The following is a 26279-nucleotide window of genomic DNA, read 5'->3' on the forward strand; positions in this document are numbered from 1 at the left end:
TTGGCTGAGCGTTAGTGAACATTTTTACATTTACCTCATGAATGATTATGATGACAACGATAAAATAGCTGAATAAATAAACTGTGTAAGCGGAGTGTAATAATTATAAATATTTATATTAATGTGTGTACTGGAATAGACATTTAAACGTGTGACACAGTAACACTTGTGCCTATTGACTTGAGATGAAATGCATGCAATCTCAGCAAAGTCTGTTACCGACACGTAGTGTGATGTACTGTCTTGTTGGCTGAGCGTTAGTGAAGCCTATCAATTGAGGGGCTGAACATTTCGCCTTTGCCGGTCTGTACATCTCCTGTCTGTCTGTCCGCACGATATCTTGTTAGCGAACTTATCTACAAACTTAAAATTTTGCACGAGACTTCATTTCTATTAGTCATGACAGAGTTCGATGATTTGGTTGAGCGTTAGCAAATATGTTTACATTGGTTTTATGGGTGTATCGAGAATAAAAGAAACTAGAAAATAACAGAATAAATAAATTGTACTCTTTCTTTGTAGTACCCTCCTCACCACTCCGGAACTATTATTATTTAAACATTGATATGAAATCTAATTCAATGAAAAAAAAAAAAAAAAAAATCATGTGGCAAGATATTTTGAGGTTTTATCTGTAAACTTTAAATTTCTACATAGACCAGAATAAATTCTATGATGGTGCATTTCAAACGATGAAATTTGTTTATTGACTATTATTCAGAAGGCTAACTCAATTTGTCTTTTGTCTGTCGAAGGATCTTTTTTCTGTGTGATCATTTGTCTCTTCGCAGGACATCTCGAGCAGGAAATTAGATATTCATGAGGCTTATAGATTTTAAATTTTGGATGCAACCTCAGCGAACCCTGTTACGCGACATGTGGTGTACTGTACCCCTATCAAGGATCATATCCAGCCGGTAAAAGAGAAGGTTATTATCTCAGACTCTGTTAGCGTCATTGAGAATTGTTACTGCTTATAGTTGCGGCATCACTGAAAGAAACATGAATCAGTTTATCTTAGTTACCTGCATTAAAAAAGGCTTAGTTTGATTCATGCATTGATATTATCAGTCTATCACAACGTATTAAACTGAAATACATTAAATTGATAAGTCAAAATCTACACTCGGTAAACTGAATAATAAGTGATATGATCTTTAAAATTTAACTAATGAAATATAATAAATAGTAATGTATCGTTTATTGAATGTTATAGATATTAGTTATTCTTATACATGACGAAATGGAGAGTTTTCTAAATAGCTGATTTATTTACGTGAGCTATCCAGAAAGTAGATTACGCTTTGATATAAAAAAAAACAAAGTACAAGATGACAATATTATTACATGCATTTGAAAGTGGCACTAAAATACTATTCACTATACTAAGTAGTCACCATAAAAACTTAGGCAATTATCATAGCGGTGAATTCCAGCGTTATAAAACTTTGCCGCCTGAGACTTGAATCAGGTACTTATACCCTCTCGCAGTCCCATGCTGTCATCAAAGCGCTACATCGCGTTAAGTCTTCATCGCTGGAAACAAATGCGACTACGCTGGGTGCAGGTCCGGACTGCAAGGCGGATCTGGAATCACCTCCCACTTTAAAAGTAACCAGGAAAAGATTTTCGAACTTAACTTTCCTCTGATCTTGTTTTGTCTTGTTCTTTTTAAAGGTTTTATAATTACTCGTACAATGTATGGTTGTGTCACGTCCTATGAAATCAACAAGAACTCCTTTCCTGGCCCTAGAAACAGTTGCTAAAAAATTCCAAGCCGACAATTTTAGCATGCACTTCCTTGGGTTTTTGGAGAACTCTGTGTGCCCTCACTCCATAGACTGTAATCTTTCGCAATTGTGTTTTACCTATGTCTCGTCTGCTTTAATGATTCCAGCATTGAGTCACATTTTTTTCAGTGTTGGTTACATTAAAAGTTTAGTACATATTAATGAAGCAAACTATTTGTGAATTTGTAAACGTTGAAAGTTGAAATGGCTCTATGAAATCTAGCTATTATAAAAGTAAGTAATCAATTGCATGAACATTGAGCAGCTTCACACAAATTATTTTGTAAGGCATTTATTTACAGTAATTTGTACACAACTTAAACTTACACTTGTACTGTACCTTCATCTAATTATTTTTTTAATGCTAAAACTAAACTAAAAGTAATATCATAGCATGTGTTCATATTTTGTTCATTGTAAGAAAATGAAATATATTTTTTGCCCTCAAAAGATTATTAAGTTTATGTTTTTACTTGGAATTAATGCTTAATTAACATAGCTATACTATGTTGTTAATGTCTTGTCTACGTCATTCGTGGATGTCAAAATATATTCATTTTTGTTAAGATGTAATTGCTGATTCGCTCTTGGCAGAAATCTGCGCACGTAGGGGCTGAAGAGGTCAGGGTTCATTGTTGCGGTGTTGGGAGTTCCGGTGAGTAAGGACACGATCAGGCCTGCCACTACTCCAGTCAGAGTGCCAAGCAGAGAGTAATAGTTGTAAGACAGTTGGTACAAGAGCGGTACAGAACTATCCGCGACCACGGGAGATCCTACCCCAGTATAGTTGAAGAGGCTTGATGTACTTGAACTGAAACAATCATCAGTAAATTCAGTTGAACACCATTAAAATATTTAACACAACAATTGAAATAATCATTTTTAAAGTAAGTTAAATGAGATTAAGACAAAATGAGTGGAAATACCAATCTTAATTAAAGTGTCTATAAAAATATAAACCAACCTAAGGGTTCTTATTAGAATAAATTATAAGACTCTAGACATACGGCATAAGCTACAGTCAAAAGTTTTAGTACTGCGATGGCTTTCTTATGAACTTGCTTTAAATAGGTGTTAACAGCAAGCACAAGTCCTGAAAAAATCTAAATTTCCTGGTTCATATCATGTCTAAAGTTTGCTGTAGCACAAATCAATTATTAATAAATTTTGGCGTCGTTTTGAAGAGCTACAGAACTGGACAAAAGAAAAGCTCATGATAAAGCTCCATGCTATTACACCACGAAATGAGAAGACAGCTTAGAAATAATAATAGGTTAACATGTTGAGGAATACTGACAGCTATAAACTATCTAGGGTCTACTAGAGTAAGCAAAATTATCATTGATGGACTCCGGTGAGTAAACAACACTTAACTATTGCGTTTATTCAAAATGCATTAAAATACTATAAAAGACCAAAATAATGCCTTATTTGCACCACATAGGCGTTAAAACGATTCTTTTTCAAATTTTGGTAAAGCATGATAACTTTTGAAACATGCGAATTCAAAATGTGGACTCATAAGCAGTTTCTTTTCTTTTACACTCACTCATTAAATAAGGGTTTTTGATTGCATGTACCTTAATAACATCATTTTAGTCCAGACCATCAATCATTTAACCACAGTATTCTCAAAACGCTTATATTCACTCCAGTACATTAATTAAACATAGCCTATAAAGGAGTTGGCGCAAAACAATGACTGGACAGTTCGGCAGCAAAGCTGTTACATATTCTGTCGCTAGGGGCTAGCATACTACAGCACATTTCCCCAGTAAAAATAGTATGTAGGAACGCCACTAGAGAACGTAAACAGCCGTAATATAGATTATTTGAACAAGCCTATGACGGACGGTTAAAACCGTCATTACTATTTTGGGATCAAACGGCTATAATTGTCAGTACTCTTTTGGGATCAAACGGCTATAACCGTCATTACTCTTTTGGGATCAAACGGCTATAACCGTCAGTACTCTTTTGGGATCGACGGCTATAAAAGTCAGTACTCTTTTGGGATCAAACGGCTATAACCGTCAGTACTCTTTTGGAACCACGTTCAGCTACTCCTCAACATCTTAAATGACTTAAACCATGAAGATAGCGATACATATAAAAAAAGCTGTTAACCTGTATAAAAAATATATATTAATTGCTGTTGCTCATTTTGTTAGTCGTTGATTCGTTAATGCTATGCAAATAAAGATACAGAAACTCATCTGTACAGATGGATTATTGGCAAACTCCGTTTTACAAACTCCACTTAACTGAAGTTAATAAATTGTGTGGACTTCTACTCAGCGGGGAAGAAATATTTGAAAAATTTAATTTCAATTTCTATGCTAATTACAAAAAAATCTACATACAGTTATTACACTAAATGAGTTAGCGTATGAACTAGACAAGTATAAAAAAGTAACGTGGAAGTTCCCACAGCGTTTAATACTAATAGATTGATTTTAAACTGTTATTATTTCGTTTTTTTTTAATATTTTCCTCTGCTCGTAATTGAGTAATCCGCTTCAAATAACATTCCTGAAAAAGTAAGTTTTTACCCTAAGAACTCTGCCACCTCTCTCTTATCTACTTACAGTATTTTAAGTCTCAAGTATAAATTATTTTTGAGTCGATTTTTTAAATAATGAATTGAATGTCTGTATTTAACGTCCAAATCGAAAAAAAATTAGGCTACATCATATTTGGACTGATAAATACTTTTGTCAAAATCTAATTTCCAGCGGTATCGTATATTTTAGCGGTACGGTCTCGATAGTGAGAAAGTTTAGATGCTATAATGAACCATCTTATTTATTGTCACGAACTATTAGTAGGTTATATACTACGAGTATATACACGAATGAATTGACTGTGAAACAATTTACTCACAAATTAAAAGTAAATTATATATAGGTTCAAGATCATTTGTGATATATCACTAATTTAGACAGGGCCATTATAGAAAAATTTAAATTCTACTAATCTTTTTTTTACTTATTAGTTATTATAAGTGAAGAGTTTAAATTCAAAAGCTTCGAGATGAACTCCATTTGGGAATCAAATAGTTTCATAAATGCACAAGACATAATGACACATTGTGTACGACAAATCCTGAATTCTACGAATTACCTCTGGATTTAAATTCACTACTCACTTAAAATTTTCACATATACTGGCAGGACAGTTGTCTATACTGGTGACTTTACCGGGGAATCGAAGTTTTCCATCCAAAGCATATAATTGGGCGTTTAAGATCACCCAACTGGTTACCAGTAGACTCGCAACCGCTGATGCTATGGCACCCTAGAAAAAAAATTATATTACTTTCTTAATTATTTACAACGTTTCGAAATCAACACTTTATTATAAAACATATGTTGTATACGAAATGCTAGAAAAATTTGAATTTGATGTTCTGGATAGTAAGATAGTTGTTGAAATTGTTAGGAAAATGGCAGAATTTATCAATCTGATGATTATCAAACATCGTATTAAATGTTCTCCAGAAAAATAGATCAGATAGATTAGAATATCAGTTACCTAGAATATTAACTAACTTAAATAGCAAAGTTAGAAATCCGTCGAACCATTGTTTCAAACCTTCAGTAGTATAAAATTGCCTTAAAATCAGGTTACAGTATGAAAATTGAGCTATTATAATAAACACCGATTCAAAAATATTCCTACACTTAATTAACTTTTTGTCTAAGTTTTAACTCCACACAGTCACAAATAAAATGTATAATATTCTCAACTAAAACCACTTATGTTCTTATAAATATTCCAGTATCTTTTAAAGTTTCAAGACTTCAATACTTACAGATCTTTGAAGATATTACAACAAAATACCAGCCATTAATATATCTTCACACAAAAAAAGTACAAATAAATGCTGAATGTATTAACGTATCTTCATATTGTAATTCTTTTCTGTTTCCTATGCCATCTGCTTTTAGCTTGTTAATATACTATCTGTCTAAAATGTTATGATAAATCTTTTCTCTTTAAAAAAGAATCTGTTAGTAACTTGTTATAGCTAGTTTCTGTGTTATTCTGTGTTATAACTGATTTGAGATTATTAAAAACAGAGTCTGCTAAAACACCTGTGTAAAGCAAGGTCTGAATGTAAAACTTATTACATTTACTTTTGAATTAGCACGTGGGAAGAATACGCCAAGAGTAAAAAGAGAAAAGGTCGCTCCCTGAGCAATGCCCATTAGGCTCACCGCCACCTGTAACAGGTAAAGTCAACCTTAGACTTCATTCAGAAGAACATCACGGATCCTAATTATTGTTTAATGATAGCGATCAAACATTGTTTAATAGCAGAGAATATCTTATAAACGAGATTAGTAGAGACGCCCAGAGACGACCGGTGGATGTCAGTCATTCTTATATCATAGATTTTGGATTAATAAGCTGGAATCAAATTTAATAATCCAAACAACATTTCGCTATAAAATATTGTTATAATGCTACTAAAATAAAATAATGTGCCATAAATGTTACCAAATACATTGTGTTACAAAATATATAATCCAATAAAATAGCGCATAGAAAGGTTAATGAAGCAAATTGATAAATGTTTAATATAACATGATATAACTGAAAGTTAAATGAAACTCAAGCACCACGAAAAGTTTTTAGGATTGAACATAATGAGCATTATTGGAGAGAGAGAAATATAGCATCAATAATTAATTTTTTAAGTTCCAGAATTTAATTTATTAGGAACACATTTCAACCTTAAGTCTTTACATGGGTCATTTTATTGTAACGGTTTATTATTAAATTGACAAAAATCCATACGATGGCATAATTTAGTACAAATCTCTTGCATGAATAAATTTCTTACCATAGTTTTACATAAACATTTATTTAAAGTACACATGAGTATTTCCTTATACGCTTAAAAATATTTTGATGACTATTTGAAACTATAATGTTTAAAAACTGTAGAAATAATATTTGATCTTTCTTCCTTATTTCTGGGAAGGTAAAATATTTGTAGGGGAACACTTATTTAGAAACTAGCACATATAAAAAGCAATTTATTTATTTATATCTCTGTATAATTCATAATATTAATATTGATTAATAATAGTTAACGTACGTTTAGAATTAATTAATTTTATAAACGTAAAATTAAGAATAACATTGCGTAGTATATTGTACACAATATCTTTTATTAATTGTGTTAATGAAAAAATCAAACTTAATATGTTATGTACTTATTCTAAATTAAACTTAAGCTAATTAACTAGTTTAGTTTATTGTCAATAATACTAATTATAATGTTAATAATAATAATAAATTACATCTTATATTATTTATACTGTTAATATAAATCACATTGTAGATAAGATCAACATAATTATAGAGCAGGGTTGAATAAACTTGCATGTAATTACATCAAGATACAGATTATAATGAGGATAATGGGGCTATCTTAAATATTTCATTAATCTAAGCAAGTTTTGTATCAAAATACAAATCGAAATTTATATTAAATAACAACTGACAGGGTGGAGTTACTTCGTGAGCAGATTTTGATAACAGTTGAATCTATCATCTGCCATCTTGTTTCGCATGATTTTATCTAGAAGACCTATGATGACGTGGAGCTTTGTGAATTGTTATGAATTTTATTTAAAAACTTGGCGGGGTTTTTCATGAATTGTGATGTCTAGGTGTAAATCTATTGTGTAAATCATAGTTCATTAGATGATTAACGATATCCTCAGATATACCTTAGGGTACGTACTCTTACGGGTATGTCGGCAGATATTTTGTGGTGGTTTTTAATTTTAAGTAACTTATACAAACCAAAGTTATTTATAATCGGAAATAGTGTTGATAAATTCCTTGTGAATAAACTTCCCGATCACCTCTCTTTATTAATTACTGTACATAACAGAACCCTAATTCAGTAACAGTCTTACCTGATACACGGTCCCTAGTTTTTCAACTACACCAACCAGAGATGCGCATATTATGCATATAATGACAACAATTGATTTTATAAAAGTGGACTGTTTGGCTTCAGAATGTTGTACCCCGGGATAGAACACTTCCAAGAAATCTTTATACAATATTCCTCCAATAGTGTTAAGCCAGGCTGACAGTGTACTGGAACACAATTTGTGAATTAGTACAAACAAAATATGATGAGTTAATATTTGATGTTTACATTATGATGCTATAAGAAATATACAAATTTTTAAATACATATTGGAAACTCAAATCCAGTAACACCAAATCTAATTTCTATGATGTATCTAATTATTACTGCTCTAATTTGATACGCTATGTGATCATTTTGGTTGACTTTCAGTTGCGTTTTGATCAAATTACTGGCCTCTTAAGTGTAATTGATAATCTGAGAATGTTTGAGAGGCAAGGTCAGGTGATATTCGTTGGACCAAGTTAAACCAGTATAACTTAATTATAAATTGTAACACAGAGAGCATTATTAATAAATATATTTAAATTATAATTTTTAACTTAACATATTACAATTCAAAAACACATATATTATGTATCTAAACATTTTCTTCCATAAGGTTTATGCAGTTCTCAAAGTGAATGCAGTTCAAACCGGAATTCTTGTTTTTGCCGTGAATGTACTGCCAAAGTATGTAGTAAGTTAAGGTCACCATATTGATTTCCAGCTTCCATTCCTTTTGGAAAATGTTTTGAGACTTTTGCTGTATACAAGGGGATAACTAATAAAGCTTCTTATGTCAGGATAATATTATTCATTTTAAGGGTAATGTTTGAATGATGAAACACATTTTTATATTTCCGTGACTTAAATAGGAAACATGTTCGAAAATTAAGTATTGCAAAAGAATTTTCAATCCAAATGCCAGTCTTGTGCAAAGCACTCGTATTTTACGCTAAGTATGTACAACAAAATCATGCCGTAAGTTTAAATTTGAGAGAAAAATGTCAAATACAGTAAACTAAATATAACCTGTAGGTATTACTTGTTATATGTTGCTCTATAAGAACTATTTTTAAGAGTCTATTTGCAGTGAGTTGTCTACGCATCCCAACAATTGGGTCAACACGTTCAAGGTCGAGGTCACGTTTATCCCGGTCACAGCCCCGTACCGGATTGCAACTGCCGCGAAACGTCAGTCGTTTAGAGTCTTCCTCCCATCACAGATCTGTGCTGAGCACAATAACTGTGAAATTGAACTACCATTACTAGACTCAATTGAATTGATATTAAAAAATCAAGTTAGTCACGTGACTGAGTCTAATCGATACCACTCGAAGTCGGCCGAATATGACGTAAAACCCAACCATCCAAGTTTAATCCTTCTCTCAATAGAATGTCCTAAAATCTTTTACTAATAAACACGGTTAGACACACATATTGTAAATAACCTATTGTAATTAAAATCATCTTAAGAAAATCTAAATTCACAGGAAAGGACCTAATTTAAAATAACATCTAATTAATAAATTGTTAAACCTAAATGTTATTATCACTCTCTATTGCATGCTATCAATGTCTATGTGTATTTATAATTCAAGGCAATCACAACTAAAAAGAGTTACAGGTTCAAAGAGGCTTTTTGGTTTTCAAACCTAGCCTATGCCAAGTGGCATCAACAAGAAATAAAAAAAGACGTCTAGACTCTTAACCACACGCGCCATACGCTGTGACCACCACGAGCGGAAAAAAAACATCGCTGCGTATTGCGTTGTTGAGGAAAATGTTACTTTTTCCAAAAGATATGCCGGATTACTAAGCGTGCCGAACTGTAGGATGCCGGATTAATGGAATTTTTCTGTACTTGGTATAGTTTTACACTGTCCCGAATACCTAACACTGAGTTTTAGTACTATGGAACTAGAGGAAATATTCCTAGTCCACTAGACCACGCGGAGTTTAAATATTTTACTCTAATATCACCAGCTTAAAGTACGCAATGAGATTACACAGACTTAAAATTCCTATTAAAGCATATCTGTATGCGATAAGAGTTTTTCACACGTGGGTATCTGACTTTGCAGTACTCAGATTTTAAGATTATTATTATTACAGGTAACCGGTAATGATGAGAACCTATGAAAGTATTCAGAAAGATGATTAGTTAATCATAAGGGATAGAACTATCATACGATAAACATTGTAGGTTCAGATTTAAAAATTCCACTCGTGTGTTTTATCCTAATTATAGGATGTTTTATAATATCTTAGTATGAGTATATTATGCGTTCCAAAGCTTTATTCAGCAAAGCTGCCAAAAAGGGTTTGAAGGGTTCTATTAGATGGTAGATCAATGAGGAAAAATGTTCATGTGACAATTACTCGTAATATAATTACAAATCTAGGGTAAATTCTTAAGTAGTGTGTGAGCAGAAATCGACACGCGAAGCGTGCAGAGGTGTCATCTAATGCCAACTACGTTTTACCTGAGAGCTGCACTCATGACTCCAGACATGAACAGTCCCGCGATACCAGGATAGTCTCTACCAACTTCCATCACGTACAGGGGCACCATTTGATTGGCTTTCCTGATTACCTGAACAAATGCAATTTTCTAACTTGACAATATGAAATAAATCATATGGATATACTAATCTAGAAAAAGTAAGTAACTTAACTATATAACTTATGTAGCTATTATAATTTTAGGTAGATTTTGCATGCAAAGTTGACCTAGTGCAATCTCATGGTGGCAGTGTAACTTGGCTTACGGAAACGATAACGAACCTAAAAGAGCCGAAATAAGAGGAAACTTGGTACACAAATTCGTGTCATAATCGTCTCGGCTAAGATCGTTGTTTCAACATAGCTGCAGTTTAACTTAAAAAATAAATAGCTCCGTTATTATTATAACGGTCTATTGACCTAAACTTTATATAAAAATAAAAAATATAAAAATAAAAATCCATTTATTGTGTCTAGACATTTTCTCTAGATATCCATTACATGTAAATCACATAAGGATTTTCTATCACCAAAAACTAGTGGATAAAATTATAAAAAAGCTAATATTTGGTACAAACATTTATCTTATAAAAAACCTGCCTACGTTCATGGGCCATGTTAAAACATGGGTTCCAATAGGATCGCAGTTTAAAGTCTTAAATAATTCCTAACTCTTTTATTTATGGGACAAGATAAAATTTATTCTGAAATGCATATAAAAGTTAATAAAAATTACGTAAAAAAGCCATATTTGCATCTCGAATGGTTTTCGAAATATTGATTACATTTAAATATCATAAGAATATCAAATTACCTACTCCTTTTAAATGAGCCTAGAGGATGATTTATTTTGCACTTTAATTCAACAGTTTTTATACAATAATTAGTATGACTTTGAAAAACGTATTGCTAATTAATTTCGACCAATCTACTGGTCGTCTGCAATTAAATCGTGTACATCAATTAATTTTTAAGTGAATTATAATTGTATCTGGCCATCGAGCATTAAAACTGATTAATGTTATAATTCAATGAGCCAGTTATATTTTTAGTGCTGGTAAATTGTTTGACTAATTAGTTTCTAACGAATCTTTGATGAATATATAAGGTGTGCTAAGAGTGTGCATTAAATACACAAGTACTCTTTGTTTTTTACGAAGGAGGGGTTGTGAAGGAAACAGATCTTTCCTTCACACAAATATTGTCAACTTACTCCAGCGGCGACAGGATCACACTGATGATATCTCGCATAGAGTATCAAGCCCAAGGAATAGCACAGGCAGTTTATCAATAGCAAACCAACAGCGCTGTAGAATAAAACCCTGAAATAAAATATGTCTTATCAATAAAATATTCAGTGTTCCAAAGGAGACAAGCCAAGTATGTATATTTGCATTTAAATTGCAACGTTGCTTGACTTCACACACCAACGTTTAGGGAAAGGGTGACGAATTCTTGAATTTACCAACCTAGTTGACCCTTGGCATTTAAAATTACAAGGGCAATAAACTTTAACTTTAGAAAACACCTCAAGGAAACTGATAAACACAGAACGAGCCACTATTTAATAAGCTGGAGTAATCAGTTCTCAGTTTATAATGTTTTAAAAACATCTGAGACAACCTCCCTGAAGACATACATATAAAAAAATACACTCCATAAGTAACTACGACGCTTAAAATAGGGGATTTAGACAACGTTTTAACAAGGCAAAAAAACGCCTGAGGATAAAGATATGATTTTGCACAATGTTTATACATGTTGCTGGTCCAGGGAAAGGCATTTTTATTGTTTTATGACAAGGGGAGCAGAAATTCCCTTTACCGCCAATGTTTTAATTTTAAAAATAAGGATCTACCTATTCTCAGGTACCACTTATAGTTATATGACCTGTTTTATGTATATTTTTATTATAATTATCTAAATACCGAAGCAATGCGGTTCAAAATTTCTATGGTTTTTTAATTGTTCAACTATAGTGCGTAGTACGATACTAATTCTTCTGCTTCCAAGTTTATGGAATCATGTGTTTTTAAAATAGAAAAACTTAATTGCCTTGCCTCAAAAAGTTTTGGCGAAAAATTTACATTTATATAAAAAGACAGTTTTGGTAATCAAAAGGTATAGTAAAAACAAGATAGCGTACTTTTGGCCTTCAACATGCTCCTGACCTTCTGCTGGAACCGATATTCTCTTCTTTCTAGCCGTCCTGGCATCTTTGGTCATACATTGAGCAGTTTTGACGCCTTTCTTCAATCGTAAAACATCATAAACACGAAGCTCATGTTCTGATTTTTACCCTTAGTATGATCTAGTTCGTTACAGACAGGGGTGCCCATCCCCCCCAAAGGCTATGGCGCATTCCCCCCTAAAAAATTTACCATTCATGTGGGTGTATAAATTATACAGTATAATTATTGTCAAATTGTTTTAATAAAATGTATAAACAACACCATATGCCATACAAAATAATAAATCAATGTAGAGTACTACAATTAAAAGTCAAAATGGCTAGAGGTGTTTCAAAAAGGTAACTAACTTGATGAACTTAACCCTTGATGGCCTTTGTAAAGCAGCAGTTTTTTCCTGTTCTCACTTGAAATGCCAAATTTGTCTATGATCTCACTGTTTGGAATTGATTGTAAAACATCCTTTTCGGATGCCAAAACCAGCCATATCAGACAACCAGGTATCACCCATACTGCTTCTCAATCTTTTTTTAACGATTTTAAGTTTGCTCATTGCTCTTTCAGCTGAGCAACTTGTTGCTGGCAGGGCGAGAATTATCTGATACAAATGATGTCAAATATGGAAACCCAGATATGTTCAATAAACAGCGATAGGGTCTTATAAAGCCCTTCTTGATCTATTGATCAAGATATCGTTGCTTTGCAATTGTACTTGTACAATCCAATGTTTTATAAGAAGAATCTTGGGTTTCAACTTCAACTTCTTCATTGGTTAGTCTTGCATTTTTGTATTTATCATCTTTTGAAGAAAGGACATCTGACAGGTTAATATTTTGATAGCTGCCTTTGTATAACTGACTGAAAACATCAAACTCCTCACAAAGTTTCTCGGTATTCCAATCCATAGTAACCACACAGGTCAGTGACAATGTCTGGGTTTAGGGTGTCGTCCGCCCAGTGTTATTTAGCAGCTTTTCGTGAGAAAAATGAGCCATTTGCTGCACAAAATTTAATGTCCTTTCAGGAAAACGAATCATGTAATTGTGTGATCACGGAATCCAAGCACTTTTAAAGAAAGACTTCTGTCCTCAGTTTTGCCATAGGATCTAATATTATATTCATCAATGGCAAGTTCGTCCATGAATCTTTTTCTCTTTCGGATTCGTTTGTTTGAAGTTTTCTGGAGATTGTGTTCTTGAGGAAAATGATTAATACTGCCCACCATTTTGTTCCATCCCTCGTCGGTTCTTATAGATTGGAGTTTAGAAATAGTTTCAGACACCACCGTCGGAATCATTCCATAGTCAATAATTTCAGACTGTAAACAAACAGTCACTGGTGACAGAATTTTGAATAGTTCGGCAGCAATGATCATAACTGCAGCAGATTCATAATCAAATAGTGCTTTCAGAAGTCCTTTTGCTGATGTTCTTGAGTCCGTTTCATATTGAGTGTTATCAGATATGTTTTCCAGGGTTTCTCTTAGGACAATCATAGCAAGTTATAACGGTTTTTTTACGCATCGTTTTTGCTTGACCACCTTGTCGTATTGACTCTTTTCAAACGCTTTTTTCTAGCCTGACATGGACCTTTTTCTAACTTCTCTACGAAAATATGATGTCTTTTATGTCCAGACGTGAAATTGTACAGTTCTTGCTGAGTTGAGAACATGTCCCTTATTTGTGGGCACAATTCCATTGATTTTTCGACAACTAAGGCAAATCTATGCGAACAACACCAAATGTAGAATGCTTTAGGGTATTCCTTGAGGACAAATGATTTGACCCCACTAAATGGACCACGCATGTTTCCCGCCACCATCCATGCTCTGCCCAATCATACCGTTCTTATCAAATCCAATTTCCTGGAGAGTTTTTAATAGCTCAATTGATAAGTTTTTGCCAGTTTGTGTCCGTAAAAATAAATTTACTAGTTTTCCGTTTAGAGATCTCTTTATTTCGAAAAGCCAACATCTCCTCGGTCAGATACCGACAGCAGTCTATAACGACCGATAGAACCTCACGGTGATGACTGACTAATTTATCATTTAGCTCAGTCAAATCAGTATCAACTCTTTTTTTAGGATATCCATTGCAATCTACCAATTTGAGAAGAAATATGGATTTTTGATTTTTCATGAAGTTCAATATCTCGATCTCCTCTATGATCCGTCCAACCCCTATAACCTGTGGTACCCCTAATTGTTCTTTCTGATGGCAAAGCAAATATCAAACAATGCAAACAAAATACAGCATCAGAATGTCTACTGTAAACAAGCAACTTGCTATCTTTGGTTGTTCCATTAGGTAAAAGACTTTTTTTAACTTTTGGGTTGAATTTTCTACCGGATGAGGAAGGAAAATCTATTATACTTAGGTCTTGCGATTCCAGCTTTAATGCTTCGTTAATTAGTTCAGCAGAGAGTCTTTTGTTTGCATAAAATGCTGGATCTGTAGGATCGATTGTAGAGAATTGAAGTTCGGTCAAAGTAATAGGTTCAGGTATCTTCTCTGTGGGTATGTTGTCCTCTATATTTTCTAAAACCGTCTTCTTCTTCTGGTGTTGACATTGGCAGGCTAGTTTCCATGGAGGACGTTGGAAGTTCAATTTCTTTATCGTGAACAAGTATTAGAGGCGTATATTTAGATCCATCTCCTCTTTGGTGACACTGCAGCTCAACTTCTTCGTCGTTGCGGTCTTGGACAGGTGATGTTCCAGAATGTGGATTGTCTTCTAGCCCAGGCACCACCAATCTAAATATAGAGAAATGCCTTCACTGTAAACTTTTATATCAATAATCTGCTAGTCAAAATTTAGTAAAATCTATAAACCCTTTTTTCAAGTACAGATTAATTAGAACTGTATTTGAGTTTATTATCAATAATATGCCACATTCTGCTATACTGAACAGGAGATAAAAACTGACACAAACACATAAAGCCATATATTTTTAGAGAAACCTCTTTTGTCTCAGGGCACCTCAAAATGGTAATATCATACTAAAGTGGTAAAATATATTATGACAAAATGTTTTTTTTTTAAGATAGCAACTCCTTTCTACATACAAAGAGTGTTAATAGGGTTGAAGGGACAAAGCAAAAGCTGTTAGCTGTAACAATAACAAGTAAAACGATCTTGATATTTTAATTACAAAAACTCTATAGACCAATAGGCTTATACATTATTAAACTAAATTGTATTTGAATTTTTATTTCATTAGATGCTTTTGCTTATAACGTATTGGACCAATACTACTTTAATATTTGGCTGATAGTATGTTTGTAAATGTAAAATGCTAATATTTACATATATTTAGCTTGTCACCATTTCACACAGGCCTCATCTCTTCAATGCAGTATAATATTTACTTGCATTTTGAAGTTTTTTATCATTTGTTAGTCTTCTTTTATAAGCTTTATCTTTTTCTATGGCCTTCAATGCCTTAATTAATTGTTACTTAGAAAGGTTTTAATGTTTTGAAAGCTTTAGGAGTGAGTCATTAATAGAGCATAGCCTATATGTGTTTACTCCCTGCTTATAAAATTGAAACAAACTAAGATATGGACATTTTGTTACTGTAATATTGCGGTACCTTTCAATAGCCGATGATTGCGCAGAAGTTGATGGTTGAGGTTCGTCGTCCATAGTTAAAGTAGAACGTTCTCCACGTCCCATGTAGGGTATCCAAGGTCCATCACCTTCTTTCTCCTCTGTTATTTTATATTTTATACCAATATTGTTTTTTCAACTTATAGAGGTGTTTCTTTTTACAGTGTTCTAGCCACTTGTCATGGCGGTGCACCGTATTGCACATTAGTTCCAAACACTTATATTTGAATGCCTTTTTTAATTTACGAGGCATTATTTAATTCTATAAAACAAAAAGTTATAGTTAGCACAGAAATACAGTAGCTACTTAATACTAAACTCGTATAACAAAACGAAACAGAAACGCACACACGACATTCAAGTGGTCACTACGTTCGTAAAGACACTAATAAATTATTGTGTTGTGTTGAGGTTGTTTACACACTACACACTACACTTGAAGACAATGCGTGACTGACTGAGCACTGGGCGGCGCGGAAGGGATGAGGTGCGTGGACTTCCCCTTGACAACGACCTTGGCAAGGCGGGGGCGGGGGTCTGTTGGTCTAAAAGTAGAACTACTGCATTCGCCTCGTTTGAATTGCAAAGTTTAATTTGCTTTTATTTATTTATTTTTTTTGCCTCTCACAGCTTTAATTTGTTAAAACTACTGCAAACTTGTACATTTTTTTTAACTTAGTAAATAACGTATCAGAAACCCGCTTTTTAAAGTTCCCCCCCAAAATTTTCATTCCCCCCAATTTTTGTTTCAATGGCGCAACTTGCGCCATTGCTCCCCCCCGTGGGCGGCCCTGGTTACAGATATCTATCTAACTGGAAAATCAATTATGACCGGCCGATCAGGTCAGTAACGAAAAACAATAACAATGGATTCTTAGAACCTGATACGAGCGGAAAACATAGAATACATAACCTACATGATACTATATAAACTACGATTGTTGAAAGTACAAAAACATGATTTATATTATCAGTTATATTCTGGTTGGAAAATTTAGAACATTTATCTGGAGACTAGGGTGGGGCAACCACATTTGATTATTCAGCAGGAAAGCCTCTAACCCCATGTTATGAAGCGGGGACACACGCACAAGGCTATCAGTGCGAGAGTCGCACAAAAAACTCTTCAGATAACATGTGCTATAAAATTGGATATAAATGGAGGCCAAATTAAAAATATCAAAACCTTCAGAACAAGAGGTTAGACTAATTAAAGAATTGACACATACTATGTTCACCTGCAGCTGCAAACTAGAGGGGCGACAGAATCATTGGAAATTTGAATCACAGAGAGTCGGGTAGGGAACCTTCGGGAAGTAGAGATTGCTGACTTTGCTCTGCCTCTATATTTTTGAAGCGATCATGCACCGCAGATCAAGGTAAGACTTGATTCGTGGCAGGAACGTTTCATCAATATGAAACTAGAGGCAGGGACAACTTGCGAACTCATCAAAATCAATTTTAAATGCGTCTCAATTCCTTCTGTTGTCCAAGAATGAATTGTGAGTATGAAGGTGTGTGAATTTGTAGATGAAACTGTAAAATGACTAAAATTATTGACAAATGCGATACGATGTAAACATTGTTAAAATAATGCAATGAATAAATTATTATTATTATATACCGCCATAGACCAACAAAACAGAAACAATACCAAAATTCTACCTAGGGAAGAAATTTGCAACACTTGAGGAATATGTCCCTACGGAGGGGATATGGAATACTCCCTATGGGGAACGAGGTGTTTTTCCTGGAACATTTTTAAAATTATTGCGTAAAAAACTGACTTTGAATTGTGACACCTATTAAAAAAAATACAATTTCAACTTTAAAATATGCTTAAAATAGTTTCTGTGTACCTTTTGATAATAATGCTAAGGATGATTAGTAACGTTTATAATATATTGATAAATTATGTCAAAAAATAATACTAACACCTTAACTAGTCATCATGCTTCTCTGTTTCATTTTTCAACGCAGTTACCTTGCTCTTGCTTTCAATAAAGCTTACATGAGAACATGTTTTCCTACATGAGACATTATGTGTGTATTTATTATAATATTGACATCCAATACAAAAATTACTACAATTAAATTCAAAACTAAAATCTTCGTCAAAATATCTAATGCTTTAAGTTTGTTCGTTTATGAAAAAAAAAACTGATTTCACGCCCATTTTTCAGAGTTCCCATGTGCGGTATTACATCTTGCACATGCCTCGAGCAGACCCTTTAGACAAACCCATCGCCAACATATTGTGTTGCCTTGAATCGTGAGGGCTCTACATTTTAAAAGTTACCATGTTACCTGTTAGGGAGGAAGAGTATATCATGATTATAGAGGGTTGATTGCTCCTGCCACATCTGTTAAGGGGATGGAGGTAAATATTTAGATACATAGTTTACACATGCAGATCCACCATCCAGTATTCTCCATTAATATGGACGAACAGTGAAGATAACTTACCACTTGGTGTGTCTGTACGTGGGGACTGAGAGGAACTTCTGGACGGACCCGGGGTTGGCTACGATACCAGTCAGGTAACTACATGTGTAGCCAATCATAATAGTCCAAAACGTATTACGTGCTGTAGGATCTGGATTTAGACTGAAACATGCAAGGATGTTAAAAAAAATAAAATAAATCAAACACAGCAATTTGTTTCTATTTATAGAATTATATAGTATATTTGAAGAAGGTAGAGTTACAATTAACACAAGTATTGCGTTGTAAGGGTACAAATTCTACATCACGCCTTACAAAAATAGGTTTTGCTGAATGATTAATAATTTTTACACCTCATTCAGAAGGAGCATTTGATTTAAGGCGAGGTAAGCAGGGCTTTTATTAGATATCTAAAAGTACTTGAATAAGCAGGTAGTATTGATATAACACTCAAAAGATATGTCAATGTAAAAGTGACATATACATGATTTACTCCATTATGATAACCATATGGGAGAGCCCATGGCCGAGAGTAGGAGGTTTGAACCTTACCTCTAACCACTTCACATCAGTGCTGCCAACCTTGTACTGAAACCACTACTTATTATGTTTGATAAGATAGTTGAACTTACCATTGGCCCGTGAAGATGGCTATAAATAATGATTAACATTCACCAAGTTCAGAGGAATGTGATTGGAGGTATAAAGCGAGGAAAATAAGGTTTTAAATCCATGTTTTGTGAGAACCCGTGTTTTGAGAACCAATGGATTGCGAGTGTAGAGGGAGAATATGAGGTTATTGAGGGAGAGTCTGCCATTGCTGAGAGAAGTATAACAGATAAAAGGTTTATTATGTTTAGTGCAGTATTATTTATGGACGCATTCTTTAAACATAAACTAAATGGACATTTAAAGTCATAAGCGGTGTTTATAATGCAATTTTCTTAGTTAAAATTAAAGAAATAAAGCATATTAAAACCGTTTTTTAGTGTAATTAGTTTTTCCAATATATAAGTCACTACTTACTTGAAAATTTCTAGTCTTGTTCCTTGCTCATTTATTCTTAAAACCTCTCGTGGACCGCCGAGTCTCCAGAACCCAACCACAACGACGAAAATTGTCCCAAAAAGTGTGAACACGTTCTGTATTGTGTCGGTCCACATAACTGCTCTGAGACCTCCCTAAAACAATTTATTTGTCAATTTAAAGTATTTCGTTTGGCCCTAAGTGATTAAGTGATTACTCGGAGGCGAAAAATGTAGGTAATCGACAAGAATAATTTTGAAACGGAATGTCAGATAAATTTTGTTTCTAAATAATATCAAAGTAATTATTTATGAAATTTCTCGTTGTATAAATTTTGGAAATTATGAATTGCCATTTTTAAAATTTATACCTCTTAATTTTTTATTTTCGTGAATTTTACAAGGGAAATTTTTTATGAATTTTTTTATTTGGCAACTAGACGACTTGTGATCAAAATTATACCATTGGAACATTTAAAATAAAATTTTCGTATCAAAGAGGCAAAATATATAGTTATTTCTTGAGGGTTTCTTATAATAATCATAAGAAAAACTCAAAGATCTGAAAAAGAAACGTACAGATTGCTATTTTTAACCCTTCCGATATCCTCCATTTTCAATTGTTTCCCAAAAGCAGATTATAAATGGTTTAAAATCAGATTACTCAATTTAATTAAGAATGCCTTGTCACGTAAAGTGTTTAATACTTCTCAAACCCTTCTTGCCATGCAACGCTTTTTGTGGTGTAGACGTGTGTTGGTCGTAGCTTTAATATTGTCTCGACGTATGGAAAATATCTTTAGATTTTAAAATAAAATAATAACGTTTGATATACATCAAATAAATAAATTGCTTTGAAAACCAGCTCGGTTGACGCATTCTTCTTTAAGAAATATTGTTGCATCAATTTCAAGTAAAACCAAGTTGTGTTTTATAAAATGCAAATTGGCTCTCGGCTTCAGGATGTTTAAGACACACTACAAATTATATGTCTTAAACATAAATTATTGACATCAATAATTTGGTTATTTAAAAATAAACATAGTTTTACGAATGTTACATGTTAAATCTTTGAAAGAGTAACAGGCTTTCAACTATTCTATCGCTATACATTGCAATAATAGAACGTTACGTTTCGAGAATGGAAAATCTACAATCTTCTTCAGATGTCAAAATCCGCGAGTAAAAATGTTTTTGTAAGTACTGCACACACCGGAGCGATGCGATACAATTCCTGGAATTTATCTGCGATACTTGGGCGATAATATCGCAGCGGAAACAGGTGCTTTCACACCAGAGCGGGAAAGAGATGCGCGGGAAAGCCAGTACACACCTCAGTGGAGCGTAGGGTACGGTGGTTTGTGTGACTCTCTAGACGTAAAAAGTGTTGTGTTATAGTTAGTGTTTGTATACTGTACGGTGTGTTTACTTACCAATGACATCGTCTGATGAAGAAGAAGCGTTGCTGCTGTTACTAGCCGTACTAGAAGACGAAAGAGGAAGGAAAATGTGGGTACACGACATAAATAAAGAACGGCTGGAATTTGGCGAGTACCATACGCTCATGCCCTAGTTAAGAAAAGATGAAAAAAGATTCTATATATATATATATATATATATATATAATATATATAATATATTATATTATAACAATGAATCAGGAATGTTTTTGACGAGTTGCTGAGTTTGATTGCTGACATTATTGAAAAGGAAAGTACCCCCACTACTGTGAAGTGATTAGTGCCGAAGAACGGCTAGCAATTTACTTTAAGGTAAAACTTTTCTATTATATATAAATACATTGTTTTTGTTAAATCTCATACCTTAAATTTTGAAAAACTCGTAAATTCTCTGCACAGTAATTTTTATTTTTATTTTATACATCATGTGGTTTTGTAATAGTTTACTTTTTTGTTATTATTGTTACTTGAACTGAAAGGTACTAGCATAGCACATTGGTGTAAGATCTTGTCAAATAAAAAACAATTCCAAGAGAAAAGCACAAAAATAAAATACTGTTTTGTTACTTGAAAGTTTTAAAATTAAATATTATTATATTTCGTTTTTTAAAAACAGGGGTTTAAAAAAAAAAAGGCTAAAAAACATTTTTAAACTTCTTTTAAATTTATTTATTACAGATAAATAAGATCATTAATGTCATTACAGTATCAATATTTTATTTAATTAGGAACACAAATGTAACTCTTCATTCAGAAAAAAACAACACAGACATTGTACAGTCCTAATTTATTCAAGTTATTAAATTTTGTAGTAGAAGTACAGCATGTTTACCTACAAATTTGCAAAACTGTCATACAACCTTGATCTTTTGTCTTCTAATACTGTCTCAGTAAGGCAGTTGAGTCCCGAGTCAACCCAAGATCCCGTAGAAGAGCTACCTGGTCTGGAGAGGTTTTCTTCCTGGATCTGCTCTAATTCAGCCTGATTTATTATTTGTGATATTTTTGAACTTGACGTCTGCTTGCCTTGCCCGAGTGAAAGTCTTTATAGTTTCCGAATAACCCAAGCATCAGGTGATCTGTTTGCATCTAGAACAGTTTATTTTTCCCCTCTAAATACTGAATCAACCTTATCTACGTTGCTCCCAGGTGACTTAGGTTTCCTTCTTTTCGCAGCTGGTTCAGATGGACTAGCCGTAGGATAGTTTTCTAACAAGATTCATATTGATCGGTTCTTCTTGGATGGACATTTCTCTGCGTGCTGGCATTTCTTGATTGTCACCTCCATCGTCAACCAGTTCATCGGGTTCGTCAACAAACTCATCATGGTTTGTGTTGTCGCCTTCAATTTTCAGGTGCTGTCACGTTAGACATAGTTTTGGCCATTCCAATAAATGGCTTAAACCTTTCCATCTGAGTGGCCCCAGTCCATTTTTTTTGGTTTCTCTTTGCCCTGACCAGTCTTTGTTTTCCATTCCCTAAGATATTTCATGTAGCAATCACGCATATTTTTCCATTTCTTTTTCATTTCGTCACCTTCAAATAAAATAACTGTTGAAATAAAATTGCAACAAAATTATACTGCAACATTCTTGAATAGAGAAAAAATGGGAAATTTTTTAATAGCTGTAATAATTTATTGTATTACAAAAAAATATTTATTTTATTTAATAAATTTAAAAATTTATTTAATTAATTTATGTTATTAGAGTTTTTTTTGTGTTAAGGTTTTTTAACTTACAAATAGTATAAAAAATCATAACTTTGTTTCAGCTTATTGGCCACAGGAGACTCATTTAAAACCATTGCCCACAGCTTCAGAGTTGGGTTTTCAACGGTGAGTCTTATTGTAGAGGAAGTTTGCAATGCTATTATACAACGACTACAACCTCTGTATTTGCCTGAACCCTCTAAAGAAGTATGGGGGAAATCTGCTGTTGGATTCTACGAGAGATGACAATTTCCGATTTGCTTGGGAAGCATTGACGGAAAGCATGTCACTATCAAGTGTCCATCCAGTTCGACGTACTTTTGTTACAAGTACAGGTTTTCAATTGTTTTGTTGAGCATTGTTGATCCAGATTATAAGTTCATTTGCGTTGATGTGGGGGGATATGGAAAAACAGTGATGGGGGTATATTTGAAGAATCTGTTATGGGAAAAAAGTTCAACACAGATCAACTCAATTTACCTGAAGATACACCTCTTCCTGGACAAAAACAGGAGACCCCGTACTGTTTAGTAGGTGATGAGGTATTTGCATTGAAACGAAACGTTATGAAACCCTTCCCACAAAGAGAGGCTGGACGAGACCGAAGAAAGAAGAGGTACAACTACCATGTTTGCAGAGCACGTGGTGTGATTGAAAATACGTTTGGCATGCTTTCACAAAAGTGGAGAATTTACAATAGACCGTTGGAAGTTAAAGTGGAATTGGCTAAAGTTATTGTGCTGGCTAACGTGCGTTTTGCACAACTTCTTACGATCGAAGAACTCTTATAAGGATTTCTTCGACTGCCTTGAAGAAGATGCTGCCGAGCCACGAGGGGGTGCTTTTTCTCGATTCAATCCCGAATTCAAGAGAAGTCCTCGTTATGCAGTGATTGTGCGTGAGAGGTTTGTCGATTTTTTTGACAAGACAAACAACCCTACCTAAGTGAGATGGTTGCAGACTTTTTAAATAACAAAAGCTAATTTTTCTCAAGCATTGAAAAATTATAGTTATGTACAAATAACCATTAATAGTTGTTCAAAAGAAATTAGCTGTATTAAGAATTATATATTATTATTAATTACCTTTTTATTTGTATTTACTTTTCTTGTTACCAAATAAACTACACCTTTTTCTGCAACTGTGTGATTTGATATAATTTAGGAGCCATACACATATTACGAATTTTTTTAATTTTAAAGAGGGATAAAATGTGTGAGTTACGTAACGTTGAGCCAACCCCCCCCAATTAACGCAACATAACGGTACGGCATACCACCTCCCCTCTCAGCCTCATATTTACATAATATAATCATTGAATAATGGATTGTACAACTCAGCTTTATAAGTTAGCTACAGTATGTAAAACGACTTTCCCAGCCATAAGAACCAATGTAAAATATGTAAAAAGTAAGCGTAATTGGTATGACTACTAGGGTTACTGGCTACGAGTCCTGTGAGTTGACTCGGGAATTTAACAAGGGCAGACGTTCCCACGGTAGACGGCGTCACTACTTCCAGTAGCTCAAGCTGCTTCCTCATCACTGTACCAAACATCCTTACCATCACTTACCACGTGGTGGTACTAAACAATAAAATGGCTAAAGTTATATGCACACGAAACATAATTACGTAGGCTTGGTTCATTAAATATTTTGCAGTACCTCTATCCTGGAAGAAAGGTTAAAGTGCTTCTTGGTACCAGCAATTTTGATACTTACCAGAGGTATTCAGTGTCTTTCCGATGTCCTCCCAGATCCTGTCCTTCGTCCGTATGTTCTTATAATCCTTGTGATTTAAATCATAGAGCACCGGGTATGTACACACAACTTCAAGTAAGTGTTCAGTGATACACGACATGTTGTTTACACTTGCACCGGACAGACAAAACTCACAAAACTGAGTAGTTCAGGTTTGGCTGCATTGTATCGCTGCGATAAAAGCGCTGCGAACAGTGCACGCAGCGTTACTGCGATAATATCGCTACAGTATCGCAATCGTCCTCGGTATCGCGTATCGCAGTCCGTTCTGGTGTGTGCGGCTCCATAAGCCACCATGGTATTGCAAGAGAATTTCCAAGAAAAAGTATCGCACCCGCTCTGGTATCGCACGGAGTATCGCTCTGGTGTGTGCAGGACTTTAAACGTAAACTAGTTGAGTTTTCATAAATCAGATCAACTGGCAAGTCAACCTTTGTTGACGTCACTCCCATTAGGCCACCAATAGTAAAAAAAACAATGCAATGAACTTAACGTTCAAAGAAACCTTAATCAACACACTATGACTGTGATAAACAACAAAGATGGCAGAGGGAGTGTAACGCAATAGGTGCTGCCCCCCTCGACTCTCACTCTCTCTCTCTTTCACCCCCCCCCCCCCCAACCATGGCCATCTTGTTATTTTTGTTTCTGTTTACGTGCCGTACGTTCGCTCATACGGCTCCATATCTCCATATTGATGTTTCCTAAAATCTATAACATTCTCTGGTATAAGGAATGTGCTCTTCCGTCCGCATGTTTGTACAGTGACATGCCCGGTGTTTATGACCAATGTAGTCATGTGCAAATCATGAGCGAACCGGCTCAACTGATCCGGGTCACGTATCGATCTGAGATCCGGCAGATTATCTGATGACTGAACGAACCACCCTAGACGTGCAGGATAAACATTTAAAATCTAAATTTATTATGGACGACAGTTACATCTTGTTGAGAACTATTGCCTTTTACTGACAAAGCCTTTGAACCACTATAACTTATTTTACGGAACAGATTTTATTTGATGATTATTTTATCAATTACACTTAATGGTACCCAGGACGAAATAACATCGAAATCAATTTTTTTAATTGTATTTTTAAAATTAAAAACAACACTGATGATTTTAACTAAAATAATTTATTGCATCAAGATAAAATAACTTATTAAATTCATTGTTTTATTTTTAATGGATATCCTCGATTCCTATTCCTGATCTAACAATTTTTCGTAATTTAAAACTTATGTTTGTAAATGCCCTTTATTTAAGACAGAGCTTTTTCGCTGGAAAGCAATTTATAGTTTTTATTTGCAGATGAAAGAGTAAAATAAATATTCCATCTTTTATATGTATTATTAATGTACAACTCATAAGATGCTACTTACAAAAGTGGTGTACAAGAGGCAACATATGCTGATGATCCACGTACAGGCATGAACTGATACTCCTGTAACTGTATCAAAGATTGATATTGCAGCAGTTTAGCGAATACTTTTCTAATAATGTAAATACTAAGATTTATACTTTTTTTAAGAAGTGTAACATTTTTATTATGTTTTCTTCAGCAATTTACAAGTTGCATATATCCGTACATTGTCAATTATTTTTATATTTACTGACTAGTGAGATTCCTGAGAGGAATGAAAATCTTTCTATCCCAAATATTTTAAACATTGAGAACTAATATCATATACTATAATAGCAGTATTTGTGAATGTGAAAATCAGTACAATGGCCTAAAGGGATAATGCTCCCACCATTTTCAACATTTCAGTACATATAAAATATTCAACACAGAATGTACAGACAACCTTTCAAATAGTATTGATTTGAGGTTACAGATACTTTT

At 33.9% G+C, this 26279-nt stretch overlaps 1 protein-coding gene across 1 annotated transcript; it reads right to left on the bottom strand.

Annotated features, from left to right (window-relative positions):
* Nucleotides 1-2066: 2066 nt before the first annotated feature.
* LOC124372335 (sodium-coupled monocarboxylate transporter 2-like) lies at nt 2067-25879 on the bottom strand. The gene is made up of 9 exons (XM_046830718.1): nt 25816-25879; nt 19503-19657; nt 18498-18638; nt 11447-11555; nt 10215-10324; nt 7727-7913; nt 5930-6016; nt 4939-5087; nt 2067-2601 (listed from the first exon to the last, which is right to left on the bottom strand). The coding sequence occupies exons 2-9, from the start codon at nt 19637-19639 to the stop codon at nt 2295-2297; spliced, it is 1227 nt and encodes a 408-aa protein (XP_046686674.1). The 5' UTR covers nt 19640-19657; nt 25816-25879; the 3' UTR covers nt 2067-2294.
* Nucleotides 25880-26279: the final 400 nt, after the last annotated feature.

Source organism: Homalodisca vitripennis, unplaced genomic scaffold (genome assembly GCF_021130785.1).
Source record: "Homalodisca vitripennis isolate AUS2020 unplaced genomic scaffold, UT_GWSS_2.1 ScUCBcl_2922;HRSCAF=8083, whole genome shotgun sequence".
NCBI lineage: Eukaryota > Metazoa > Arthropoda > Insecta > Hemiptera > Cicadellidae > Homalodisca > Homalodisca vitripennis.